The sequence below is a fragment of the Ochotona curzoniae genome, unplaced genomic scaffold, assembly GCF_017591425.1.
Source record: "Ochotona curzoniae isolate NIBS_2020 unplaced genomic scaffold, NIBS_Ocur_1.0 contig_4612, whole genome shotgun sequence".
Taxonomy (NCBI): Eukaryota; Metazoa; Chordata; class Mammalia; order Lagomorpha; family Ochotonidae; genus Ochotona; species Ochotona curzoniae.
In genome coordinates this window covers 8,837,026-8,850,562 of record NW_024466343.1, presented here as the reverse complement: position 1 = coordinate 8,850,562, position 13,537 = coordinate 8,837,026, and the positions used below count along the sequence as shown (strand labels likewise).

The 13,537-nt window shown below is 34.2% G+C and overlaps 1 protein-coding gene across 2 annotated transcripts in view; it reads left to right on the top strand.

Moving 5' to 3' along the window:
- Positions 1 to 13,537, top strand: part of ADGRL4 (adhesion G protein-coupled receptor L4) — a 94,565-nt gene that overhangs the window by 40,580 nt on the left and 40,448 nt on the right. For both annotated transcript variants that reach the window (XM_040987223.1, XM_040987222.1), the window contains exon 3: positions 10,763 to 10,915. In XM_040987223.1, coding sequence (XP_040843157.1) covers positions 10,763 to 10,915 — 153 coding nt within the window. The remainder of the gene's footprint in view (positions 1 to 10,762; positions 10,916 to 13,537) is intronic.

Here is a 13,537-nt window from a genome sequence, read left to right as displayed (position 1 = left end):
ATAAGCTTTATGGTATATTCCAAGGACTTATGCATATCCAAAAATTAATTGGAGTATTATGGTATTTTTGAAATGGTTTTGAATTCTAAACATTATTCATTTCAGTCTATGAAATCATGAACATCTGCAAATATACATGTAGTTTTAAAATATAGTTTTTCTAAAATCAATAATTATTATATATAGTTAATATGTGCTTTAATAGAGATATTAAACTTATTTATTTTAGAAAACTAAACTAAACCATTCCTTTTTAAAGCCACTTTTTATTTTAATAAAATATTTTATGTAAAGATATGCCACCAGTAAGAATCTTTCTTATATGATTAAAGAGGCATTTCTTTTTTTGAAAGATTTATTTTATTTTCATCAGAAAGTCGGATATACAGAGAGCAGGAGAGACAGAGAGAGGAGTATCATCTGTTCAATGATTCACTCCCCAAGCAGCAGCAACAGCTAGAGTTGAGCCAACCAAAGTCAGAAGCCCAGAGCCTCTTCTGGGTCGGCTACATGGGTGCAGGGTCCCAAAGCTTTGGGCTGTCCCTGACTGCTTTCCCAGGCCACAAGTAGATAGCTGATGGGAAGTGGGACCTCTGGGATCAGAACTGGCATCCATATGGGATCCCAGCACATTCAAGGTGAGGACTTTAGCTGCTAAGCTAAGATGGCAGGCCCTAAAGAGATATTTCAACCACTCAAGAAGCAACAGGTAGCAGATTCATCTTTGTGATTTTTCTCAGAATGTTTTAATCATTAACTCTAGATTCCATCTACAATTGTCCAAATATATCAGAATGTTCCTTTGAATAAGCATGTATTCTAGAGTGATTCAAAATAAATGTATTGGACATGTAAACTCTTGATTGCTTATCCTCAACATCATATTTTTTCTCCATGAATATTTGTATATAATATTTCCCAGACTTCTGAACATTTGAATTATGTGTACAAAAGCAATACCTGGTGGGAAAAAAAGATGTGAGCTTGACCATTTCTTGCTTCCACATAAACAATGCACTTTCTGTGAATAGGAAGTAGAATGTGTAAGGCTGAGTGAAACTGACACATGCCACATAGGCTGAAGGAAAAAATTTCAACAAGTACTGATATTTTGTGTGCCTCAGTGTAATGAATCATAATCACATTGTGGAAAGAGCATGCCACTATAATACCATGTACAATATTACAATAAATATAATTCCAAATAATGTCAGATGTAACATGAAAGAGGATTAAAACCAAACTTTATGATGCAATAAAATGCAATGAGATTTTATGGATAAACCTATAAAGTTTTAGCAAGGATTGATTAGATATCATCTTTTCCCCAAATATTTTGCTACATTGGTGATGTGTTAGACTTATGGCATCTTAAAACACAAACCAGAAAGTCTCACAAAAATTAAATCCGTCTGGCAATGACATACAATGTGAAAAACTCATCCCCAAAAAACAGCTTTCAGAATTAAGTAAATTATACTGTTTGAACACAACAAAGGCAGCATTTCAAAGCAGATATGAAATGTTGATTATTCACTATATGATGATGATGACTCAGTTTACTCACTTTAGAGATAATGTTTGCATGTACATCTCAGAGTACACACTGAAATAAATTCGTATGATTTAAAGATCAAATTACAGAAATCAAAACAAAGATAACTAAAGGCTGTAGTAGAAATTAGTGTAACTGTGAGTGGAAATACTTTTTAAAGATTTGTTTATTTTTTATTTGGAAGGCAGATATACAGACAGAAGGAGAGACAGAGACAGGGAAATCTTACTTCCGCTATTCCCTCCCCAAATGGACACAATGGCTGTAGCTGGCTGGTCTGAGACCAGGAGGAAGAAGTTTCTTCCAGGTAGCCCACATGGGTTTGAAGGCCCAAGGAATCAAGCTATCCTGCACTGCTTTTCTGTGCCATGAAAAAGTGGGCATTTGTTAACTTCTGGTTGCTATACTTTCAATCTACCTCATTAATTACAAGCTGGGAAAGCAGTGGAGGTTGGCTCAACTCCCTAAGTTCACTTTAGTGAAGAATAATTTTAAATTCATGATTTTTTTTATAACACATATTTCTCATGTATTGCGTGGATTTCAAAAATATTTGCACCACATTTTAATTCTGTTTCCCATAAACTGTTTGAAACCCATTTATGTGAAAAATATCCATATTCACTAATATTTAAACAAATTACCTGTATGTAACATAAAAGTGAAAATCTTATACTTCACATTGTGCAAAGGGATTAGATATTAGGCATGTCTCATACACTGCTAAGTCCCTCTAAATTTCTTGAAGACTAATTTGGTACTGTTGAATTAAACTTCATTGTTTAAAGTGGCAGTTGCTTCTGTTAAATATATTTTATTACAATGAAAGAAGTTGTCTCCTTTTGAAATGTGTTAATTACATTCTCATTGCTATAAAAATAATCCATATTTTTATTGAATTGTTCAAATTCAGAAAGAGGTAAATTAAAATATCCTCTTCTACTTCATATAATTTGTTTATGGGTTTTAAGTTCGATATTGATTTAGGTTCTATATAACAAGTATAATTTTTAATAAGTTGAGCTTTCTGAATGATTCAATATCCCTCTAGATTTCACTTAAGGAACTTAATCCTGGAGGTCTACTTCTTTCTTTCTTTCTTTCTTTTTTTTTTACTGTCAAGCTTTTGTGCTAACCTTTTTTTTTCTTTGTTAAATTTTTATTTTGAATGTTTAAATTTTATGGTACAATTTCAATAGTCTAAATATCATCTACATCTTTTGTTCTCTGATTTATTTTTAAAATTCATTTATACATTAAATGTTTTAAATATTAACGAAATATAACTGCATTCTATTTGCAGTGTATTCTCATAAAATTCTGTTTTAAAATGAGGAAATATACTTTTTCTTTCAAGTAAAACAGTTATATACTCAATTTTATTTTGACAAAATTATTTCAAGTTAGCTATTTCGTTTTAATAATAGTTTCTTTTTTCTAACAAAATCATTTTTGTGACGTGACCTATCATCCCTTTGTTCTTGAACATTTGCTTCCCATTGCTGATAGTTCCAATCCAATTCATACTCTTGAGCTTAACTAAAATTAGATAACATCTCTTCCTTTTCCCAGTGTTTCTCTGCCCACTGTGCCCTACTATCATCCTGAGTAACACAGTTTGTATCACATGAATCCTCCTGTGTTTAGACTGCTATTAATTTAAATCATCATCTGTTTGCATTTATATATGCTGATCCATTGTCCACAATCCCGACCTATTTGCTCCTTCTTTCCTAAAAGACTGTTTTCCAGATTCATGATTATTATGTTACAAGACTCTTGGATATTTTGGGTAGTTCATTATGCATTGTCAGGGTAACCTGTGTTCTGAATCCACCCATTTCTACAAAGCTTCCAACTGATGAGTGAAAGATTCCTTCAGCTTTTTAGAATTGCAGAGAACCAGTCCTGTGACCTCAGTTGCTTAGACATGTTGCACCACTATCTTTCAGTGATGCTAGTTGGAATGTATACTATTCTAGTTGCTTCTCCTTTGGGAACTAACATCTCTTTTTCCAATTGAGGGCTTGTAAGTTTTTTTTTTTTTTTCCTATGAGTGATTTTCCTAGTTGAATTATATTGATTCAGTGATTAGAAACAAAGTTCTCTAAAACTAGCTTTTCAAAAGCAGTTTCCCAAACATTCTTTAAATCCCAGCAAGAACATGAGTATTACTCCTGTTTGCTGTTAGAGATGACAGACAAAACGAAATGGAAGCTCAGAATTGCTGACGTATAGTTTCATCTCTGAATCTATTGGGCAAAGGGAATGGCTTTTCTATGTGTCAAAAATAAGATTTTGTTTCTATTTGCCTTTTCTACTTACACTCAGTTTTTCTTTTTTTCTCTAAAATGTGAGTATTAATAGTAGTGATAAAAAGGGCACCAAAAAATGGGAACTTTAAGTGCTATAGTTCCTTCAAACAAAGTAACTGCAAAAGCTACTCCTGAATCTTCTATGCATGCATTGTTTGGTTTCTGTCCTGGTGTGTCCCACAGATACTTGCCAAAGTCTGATCCTTAGTCAAATCTGTGATTTTCCTTTGAAAAAATCTTGAAATAATTTTTGGTGCTTCAGATAGAATAAGAAGCACTTTTTTGTTAAAAGCACTTAAAACTATAATTGACTAACTATTCTTATGTAACTCTATTTACTCTGACAATTGTAGCATCTTTTTGATTTGATGTATTTGAGTTTTGTCTTTAATCAACTGGATTAATTAAATCCTTAGTGAAGGTAAGGTGAGTTTGTACTGTATGCTTTATAACCAAAATTCAAATAACAAAGTTTATCCTAAGTGTCTGATTTATGTTTTTATCTCATTACTAATTCTGTCTATTTGAAAAGCTGCGTGTGGAATGAGGGGTAATATGTATATCACATTGTTATTCTGACCTGCCATCATTCATTCAGGTACAAAGAAATTCCCAGGGGATAGGAAACACTACTCTATACCTTTCCTTAATATCTTTACTGTCCTTTTTTTCCTTTGCATTTTTTATATTTTTGTACTTGATATTCAAAATTTATTTTTATTATTTTTCATGATGCAGTTTTGTAGTTATAGGAATTCTTCTTTATCCCCCTTCCTCCACCATTCCTCCCTCCACGGTTGTCTGGCACCATTCCCCCTGTATTACAGCAGTATCATCTTCCAGCTACAAGTTTAATATTCCAGTTACAAGTTTAATATTCTGCTACTCACATGCACCACAGCATTGCAGATACAGACAAAGGCAGAAGATCTAGCATTACATTACTGAAGTATATTTAACTATTTCACTGCATACAATTTCACTTGCATGCTGCCAGGTATCTTCACTTCCCTGCATGCTAGCCTCCATTATACAATCCATTTATAGAATAAATGTATAATACTCGTTTATATGTGCATTTATTTGTTTTGTATTTTGCATGAATGTTGCCTTATATCAGAGAAAATATATGCTGTTTGTCCTTTTTGGATTAGTTTATTTCACTGAACACAATGGTTACCAGTTGGGACATTTTGTTGAACAAGATAAAATTCTTTCTATGGTTGAGTACAATTATAGAGTGCTAATGGTGTACGTTCCAGTGTGGAAACATTACCGCCAATGCTTTTCTTAACTGATTGACCATTCTAGTTTCATCCTGTTTCTCTCTTTACCCCTTCCCGCTTCCTCAAGTGACTCTCTTGCCCCCAAATTCTTCACCTATGTATTTTCTCTTATACATAAATACAAAGCATGAGAACCCTGTAAGTGAAGATACAAGAATGATGACTTTTTCTAAATTCATTATTAGGCATAATAAGAATCCACTTCTACCAAAACCCAAATGGGTCATGCAAGGATGTGTTGGGGAGAAAGAAAAAGAAACATCAGAAGCCTTTCTGTGTGGCTGCTCTGTCTTTGACCCAGAGGGCCTGTTTCACCAAGAACCATATAATGGTTAAAGTCATTTTAGTGTTTCGATTTACAAAGAAATATTGGCAGTCCTATCTGCAGGGAAAATGTGCATATGAGTGATACTGCTGTTTAAGCTCTCTGGTTTTCAGGTTGTAATCAACTGGAGCCCAACCAATAAAACCAAGTGAGAGGAAGAAGAAATAGAATACTTCTCTCAATTATTTGTCCCATGTTTAGACAATACTTTGAAAAGTGATGCATGACAAGATCTTGTTCATGCTCTTGAATACCATAAATACGTAAAATTAATTTTATCATTAAAAGAAAGTAATATGATATATAGTTTATTGTCAGAAATGTCGTAATCATGACACTGAATATCATTCTTGAGTTTGGAGAATTAGGTGTCTACTGTTTGTTTCTTATTTGGGAACACTTTCTATAATAATGTGTGTTTTATCAACAGCTCAAGAAAGATAAAAAGAAACCAGATTGCTGAAGCTACATAATTTCAAGTATAAAAGTTATGTCTACCAGTTTCTTTCAATATCAGCACAGTTTAACTGACATAAACTTTAATTTCTTAATACATTAACTGGAATCATTATCATTGCTTCAATGATAAAATTAAATGGATTATTTATCAGAGCACCTGAAAAATACATCTCCTTGCAGATTATTGTGTGCAAATCATGCTGATCTAGTTGCTAATAAAAAAAATCAGAATAAGTAAGTGAGTAACTAACCTCAATGACATATACAAACTGCATTTCAGACTCATCCAAGTGTTTATTATTGAAATCCCTGTGCAGCTTTCTCAAAAGTGAGACTGAACCATGTGGAACCACACAGATTTGTCTGATTCATGCTGAAAGCAAAATTAGATCCCTTTGATTCACCTTTGCTATACGGCTTCAGTTCCCCTGACTTCATTTAATTGATGACAAGAGGCAAATGCAAGTGAAGAATATGAAGAGGGGAAAGAGATGGAGTGCAGTAATGACCACAGCCAGACACGCTTTTGAAATATAGACTGCTTCTTCTTGACACCAAGTTCCAGTGCTCTGTCACTCTCCCTGCGTCTCAGCCAAGTTTTCTTACATTTAAAAAAATTCATCTAGTGCTCATTCCAATCAGATATCTCTAGTAAAATCTGTGATGCCAATCCTCTGCTCATTAAATGTAGCTCCAAACTCAGTTTCCTCCTAGAACAGACCTTGCTGTATAACCTGGACTTTCATTCACAGTGTCAAAAAAAAAAGTTATCTTATAAATTATGCTGCTCCTGCAGGCATCCAGGCTTTTAAATCAACACTCTGCTTTGTCTCGGTGCAAGGCTTTCATGCCTCCGCTTGCATAAATTATAGCTTGTATTTCAGTACCTGGATACCTGGTTTATGCATCACTCCTTCTTCGAAGCCTCTTTTATCCCAAAAATGACCTTCTCAAGAAATAATTTAAGCATGATTCCAGAGAGAAAAAGAGACAGAGAGATCTTTCATCCATTAACTTATTTCGCGAATGGCCACAAAGTATAGATCTAGGTCATGCCAGAGCATGACTCTGAACTCTAGGCAGATCCCCCAGCTGTATGGCAGGAGCCCAAGCACATTCGTTGGCAGGAAGCTGGTTCAGAAGCAGAGCAGCCAGGACTTCAACCATAGTTCACACGTGATGCCAAAGTCACAGGTGATGCATTAACACACTGCCACACGTTGGACCCTCATTTCCTTCTCTTGACTTGCCACCGTAACTCTTATCTGTTATACACACTCGTATGTAATGATTTGAGGTTTTGTACATCTTCTCTGTAGACATGAATCCTATTTATTTGGGCGCTGTGTGCATCCAGTTGCTCTTATCATGCAAAATTTATTATGTTATATATGATTCAGGAAGAACAAACAATACCCGGTGTTTTTTCTTTTTAATAAATATGATACTGTCTTAAGATTTATCTCCAATTTCACTGTATTACAAATAATTTTTTCAAGGAATATTTTAATATAGAGATTGTTTTATAGCCTTCCAAGGAGCATTAAATTTAGCAGTGAATAATATAACTGCTAAATTCATTTGAATATTAGAAATGAATGAAAAGGAATTGTTGATTTTCCTATATGTTGCCATTTAAAAACTTTCTCCTTGAAGATTAATTTTTATGAATCTGGACATTGGAAATTTAAAAACTATTTAACTGGCCCATATTTATATATAACTTTGCAATAGTAATTTTTTTTTTTGCCTATCTCCATTATCTTGAGAAAAAGATGAGGTTATTTTCAGTTAAGCTATATTTCACGGAACAAAATGTGAGTCCAGCCTAGGGAATCTCTCCACAGTATATTCATGTATATTTTACACAACATTGGGAGATAGATAGCGATATATATTTATTTCCAAGTTCTTGATAGAGAAGCTAAGAGATTAATCATTCAAACTCATGCAGTAGGTAGACATAAAAAAAAAATCAGTAAAAGCTTTGTTGTTTTCTGCCTGGTAACATTAACCAAAGCTATTAAAAATGTTAAAGCTAAATAGCATACCGACACATATTTATTTTTTGAAACATAGTTACATAATACAAAGCACTTAATTTTCTTGGACTCTAACCAATGCCTCAATCCTAGTTGAGTCCTTCTCTGTATTTCTGTATATCATCTGTGCTGGTCTATCTCACAAGGGATCCGATTCTCATCATCTGTCTTTTCCAATAACTGATCTGAACACAATTTTCTTCCAAAATTTAATATAAACTTCTCCCAATATGCTGTGAAATGAGTCAAACTTAGAATAAAAAATGAAAACTTTTATTTTAATAAAAACTCAATTATATGCTTCTGTGTTAACTCACTTTTAGAATGTGAACTTGGACAGCAGGGCAGAGATCCTAATTTTTTTTTTATTAATTTCACTTCTTTCCCAGTATAGAAATATTCACTTTTGGGGATTGAGAAACCCCATAAATATTTGAGTAACTAAATGATGGAATCAAATTCCATGTGGGAAGATATTTTTTTATCTGATTTAGATGCATATATTCAATATGTGAGCCATTCCAGCTAATAGTCATAAGTGAATTTAATGTTTCTTTTGCATATTTAAACATATATGTCTAACTTTTGAGTACCTGTAATATAGAGAATCATAGAAGGATCTTCAAAAAGTTTTTAAGTAATTTAAAATTAAAATATAGAGTTTTTCAGTGCCCAAAACTGAAAATCATGCAGGTTTTCCAAAATTTACATTTCCATGAACTTTTTGAAGTCTTCTCATATAGTCACATAAGATATTAATTTATAAAGAAACAGACAGGTAAATATATAGCGTAACTCTTCAGCGTTTTGTATAATACAATTTGTAATGTATCTGCTTTATTTTCATGTTTGCAGCAACTTTCCTTAATCCTGTAACCTCTGCATGCTCTGGTTTAGCAATGACAAATGTATGGCCAAATGCTAAATCAGAAATATGACTTTCAAACATTCTTTTAAAAGTTTTTAAACTTAAAGCCTTTGAAGTGAAGTGTATTCCTCACAGTATCACAAGTTACACTCTTTTTTTTGGTGTTTGATATCTTGTGGAATCAAACTAAATTTAACTTCTTGCCTATAAAGCTTTTGAGAGTTGGGCCCGGCACGGTGGCGCAAGTGGTTAAGGTCCTCGCCTTGCACACCCGGGATCCCATTTGGGCGCCAGTTCTAATCCCGGCAGCCCCGCTTCCCTTCCAGCTCCCTGCCTGTGGCCCGGGAAAGCAGTCGAGGACGGCCCAAAGCTTTGGGAACCTGCACCCACGTGGGAGACCCGGAAGAGGCTCCTGGCTTTGGATAGGCATAGCATCAGCCGTTGTGCTCACTTGGGGAGTGAATCATCGGACGAAAGATCTTCCTGTCTCTCCTCTCTGTATATCCGCCTTTCCAATAAAAATAAAATAAATCTTTAAAAAAATAAAAAAGATAAAGCTTTTGAGAGTTAAACTGTTGTCCCCTTATGTTTCGAAGTTGCTGGTCTCTAAGTCTAAGAGAAGCTCAAAACACTTGCCTTGAGTCTCTGCCCTTCGTTTACTGAAAACTACATCAGGTTGCATGGCAGGCACTAGCATTTTAAAAGGAATATGAGATTCTTGACATATGGAAAGATACAGTGATAAGGAGAGTGATCTGGTGCTGCAGCATATGCATAAAGTGTGTGGAAGATGTTAGACCAGGGTCATGCTCCCTTTCTCTCCCCACTTGAGAACATATTTACCTCCTAGAACTTATACAAGGACTAAGTGAATAAAATACAAGCATCTATGAGGAAAGAATTTTTTTGGTCAGTCTGACACTCTTTTTTTTTTTTTTTTTTTAAAGATTTATTTTTATTATTTTATTGGAAAGGCGGATATACAGAGAGGAGAGACAGAGAGGAAGATCTTCCGTCCGATGATTCACTCCCCAAGTGAGCCGCAACGGGCCGATACTATGCCGATCCGAAGCCAGGAGCCTCTTCCGGGTCTCCCACGCGGGTGCAGGTTCCCAAAGCTTTGGGCCGTCCTCAACTGCTTTCCCGGGCCACAGGCAGGGAGCTGGAAGGGAAGCGGGGCTGCCGGGATTAGAACCGGCGCCCATATGGGATCCCGGGCGTGCAAGGCGAGGACTTAACCACTTGCGCCACCGCGCCGGGCCCCAGTCTGACACTCTTATGATGCACTTTATAAAAATAGATGAAGATCTATAATCAGTTTTTCAAATTAGAAACAGTTTTATATTTCCAAACAAATGGTTCAGAGAAAAAGTTCTCAGAAGTGTTTATAATTTGCTGAAGAACTGCTTTATTTGGCATATCATTTGATTTTGCACTGTGACTCTTTAAAAGAACAATAAAATGCATATAATTATGCCTACATTTACTGAAAAAAAGAAGGTAGTATAGACATGACAATGCAAAATTCTCAGGAAGCAAATTATAAGTGTATAGAACATGATAAGAGCATATCAATTATGGTATCCTTTGTCATGCTGAAGAGTATTGGAAATTCACAAAAGACCATATGCTCATCGACATTTTTAATATTTTGACATTTTAATAATAATTATACACAATTTAAATATTTTAATTTAAATGTTATATTTTTAAACCCTTTCCCAAATAGTTATATTATTTTCAGAATCAGGGAAGGTTTCACATTGCATACCGTATTAGAATTATTGTGGAAGGTGGATTCTTTACTATTAGGTCTTGTTAGAAATAGACATCACATTATCTAAAACGATTTCAGTCCGCATGAGGAATAAGTTAAATGAAATGATGCTTTTAAATTGTTATGTATCCACAGATGATAATGAGTGTGGAAATTTAACCCAGTCCTGTGGTGAAAATGCTAATTGCACTAACACAGTGGGCAGTTACTATTGCATGTGTGCACCTGGTTTTAGATCCAGCAGTAACCAAGACAAGTTTATCACTAATGATGGAACCATTTGTATAGGTAAGTCCAAAAGTAACTAAAAAACGATATCTGTATCTGACTAAAACCTAAATCTTTCAGACACCGAATGCATCATGGTAGTTACATAGATTCACGTTGTTTCAAAATTCATCCTTGATAATGCCAATGTTTCATTATAAATGACTGTAAAATATTTATTCATGAAAATAAGAAAGAAATTTGGGGGGGAAAGTAAAATGATTACTGTAAAAAAGAGATCAGCATGATGGCACATAACTAAATATTTACACTGCAAAATAATGTATTTTTCAAGAAAATTATCATTTTTATCACAAGATAATATTTTCATATGCATATGCACTGTGAAAGACTCTATATTTTTATTCAGGCAGTCACTACTTACATAAAAGAGATGTTCCAGGATTCTTCCCACTGTCTGAATGAAAACTATTCATACAAGATCAGCATTGTCTCTCTTTTCTTTTTCTTTCTTTCTTTTTCTTTCTTTCTTTTTTTCTTTCTTCCTTCCTTCCTTCCTTCCTTGCTTTTTTTCTTCCTTCCTTCCTTCCTCCCTTCCTTCCTTCTTTGCTTTCTTTTCTTTCTTTCTTTCTTTCTTTTTCTTCCTTCCTTCCTTTCTTCCTTCCTTGCTTTTTTTCTTCCTTCCTTCCTTCCTTTCTTTCTTTCTTTCTTTCTTTCTTTCTTTCTTTCTTTCTTTCTTTCTTTCTTTCTTTCTTTCTTTCTTTCTTTCTTTCTTTCTTTCTTCTTTCTTTCTTTCTTTCTTTCTTTCTTTCTTTCTTTCTTTCTTTCTTTCTTTCTTTCTTTTCTTTCTATTGTATAGACAACATGACCCTTCCTTCTTTTTTTAAGATTTATTTATTTCTATTGAAAAGTCAGATATACAGACAGGAGGAGAGACATTGAATCACTCTTCAAAAGGCTATAACGGCTGCAGCTGAGCCAATCTGAAACCAAGAGCCCAGGTCTCCTACATGGGTGCAGGGTCCCAAGACTTTGGGCCATTCTCGACTGCTTTCCCAGGCCGTAAGCAGGGATCTAGATGGGACGCAGGGCCTCTGGCCCCAGAACTGGTGCTCACATGGGATCTCAGAGCATGCAATATGAGGACCCCAATCTCTACGCTACTGTTCTGGGCCCCAACATTGTATTTCTATTAACACTGCAGTCTAGTTTAGGAACTCATCTCAGAATGACAAAAAAAAAAAAAAAAAAAAGAACAAGAAGAAAAGAAAAGAAAAAGAAAAAAAAGTGCCCTGTAAAAATAATCATTTCAATTCAGTCCCTAAGAGAGTAGTAACTTATTCTGAGTCTGGACAGAGCTATAGATTTTTTTTAAATGTTGTTCTACTGAAATTCATCATACATGTGCTTTATCCAAATGTACATAATTTGGATTATACTCCAGGGAAAAAAAGATTGTTTAGAAACTTCAACAAACAAAAATTTTTCAAAATCAAAATCTCTATAAAGATTTTAACTTTCAAAATAGATGTAAATCCATAAATCATGAGGTTTAAAAACATTCAACATATTAGAAACTAATGTAGTTATAATTGATAATCTATAAAACTCATGACTTTGTTTTATGGTTTTTCATTTAAGGGGATGTATAACTGTGTAGTAGTTATTTCTATAAAAAAATGAATCACCCAATAGAATTATCACATATAGATGTGAAGATGCAATGCAGTATGCATCTCTATTTCCAAATCAAAGATGGACTCCCACTAAGACTGTTGAATGTATCTTGACAATAGGATGCTGGATTTTCTGCCTTTGTCCATGCCTACAATATTAGGATACACTTAAGTAGCAGAATAATGGACTTACGACTGTGAAGGATAATACTATTGTAATGACATTGGGGATACAAAGGAGGAGGCAGAGGGGACTGGGATTTGGAGAAGGGGCATGGAACTATATCATGCAATAATAAAATATATTAACTAATTAAATGTATAAAACTAATAGACAAATTGAGGCTCTGAGAATTACACCAAATGTAGGGACAGAACTCAGGACTATATATGCAGCACAGCAAGGAGTAATGCACTGCTTTCCATCTTGCATGGTGTTTAAAAGACGTATTCATGTCAATGTAGATTGCTCTTAAGTTCTTAATTAATTTCCTAATGAGAATCTCATCAGTAAATCAAGAAAGTGTCTGCTACTATTTAACTGGGAGATGTGTTCAAAGAAAACCTGTCAGTGAAATATCTGTGCCTATGCTTCCCACCCCTTATTTAGTGATATATACAGGCAAGATGTTATCATTTTTACTTAATAGTTGATGAAAATTCAGGGCTACTCCAGACTAGGGTTGTAGTTTTGTTGTTTTTTTGAAAGCCATCATTATTTCTACAGAAATTTAAATGGATCGGCCATTTAAATTTCATATTGAATCATGCAAATACAAAGGATCCAGCTTCACAAGGGTATGAAACATTTTAGTTTTAGAATTATTTTATTTACGTGAAAGTCTATGTGATGAGTGATGAAAACAGAGAGAACTCATATTAAATCTCCATTCTTGTTGAATAATATTTTTATCTAGTGTCTGCAAAAAATTACTGGAACACAGAAACATCACAATGTATTCAGGAAATATCACTCTGTTACATTCTTCCTAGAAGACCTGCACTC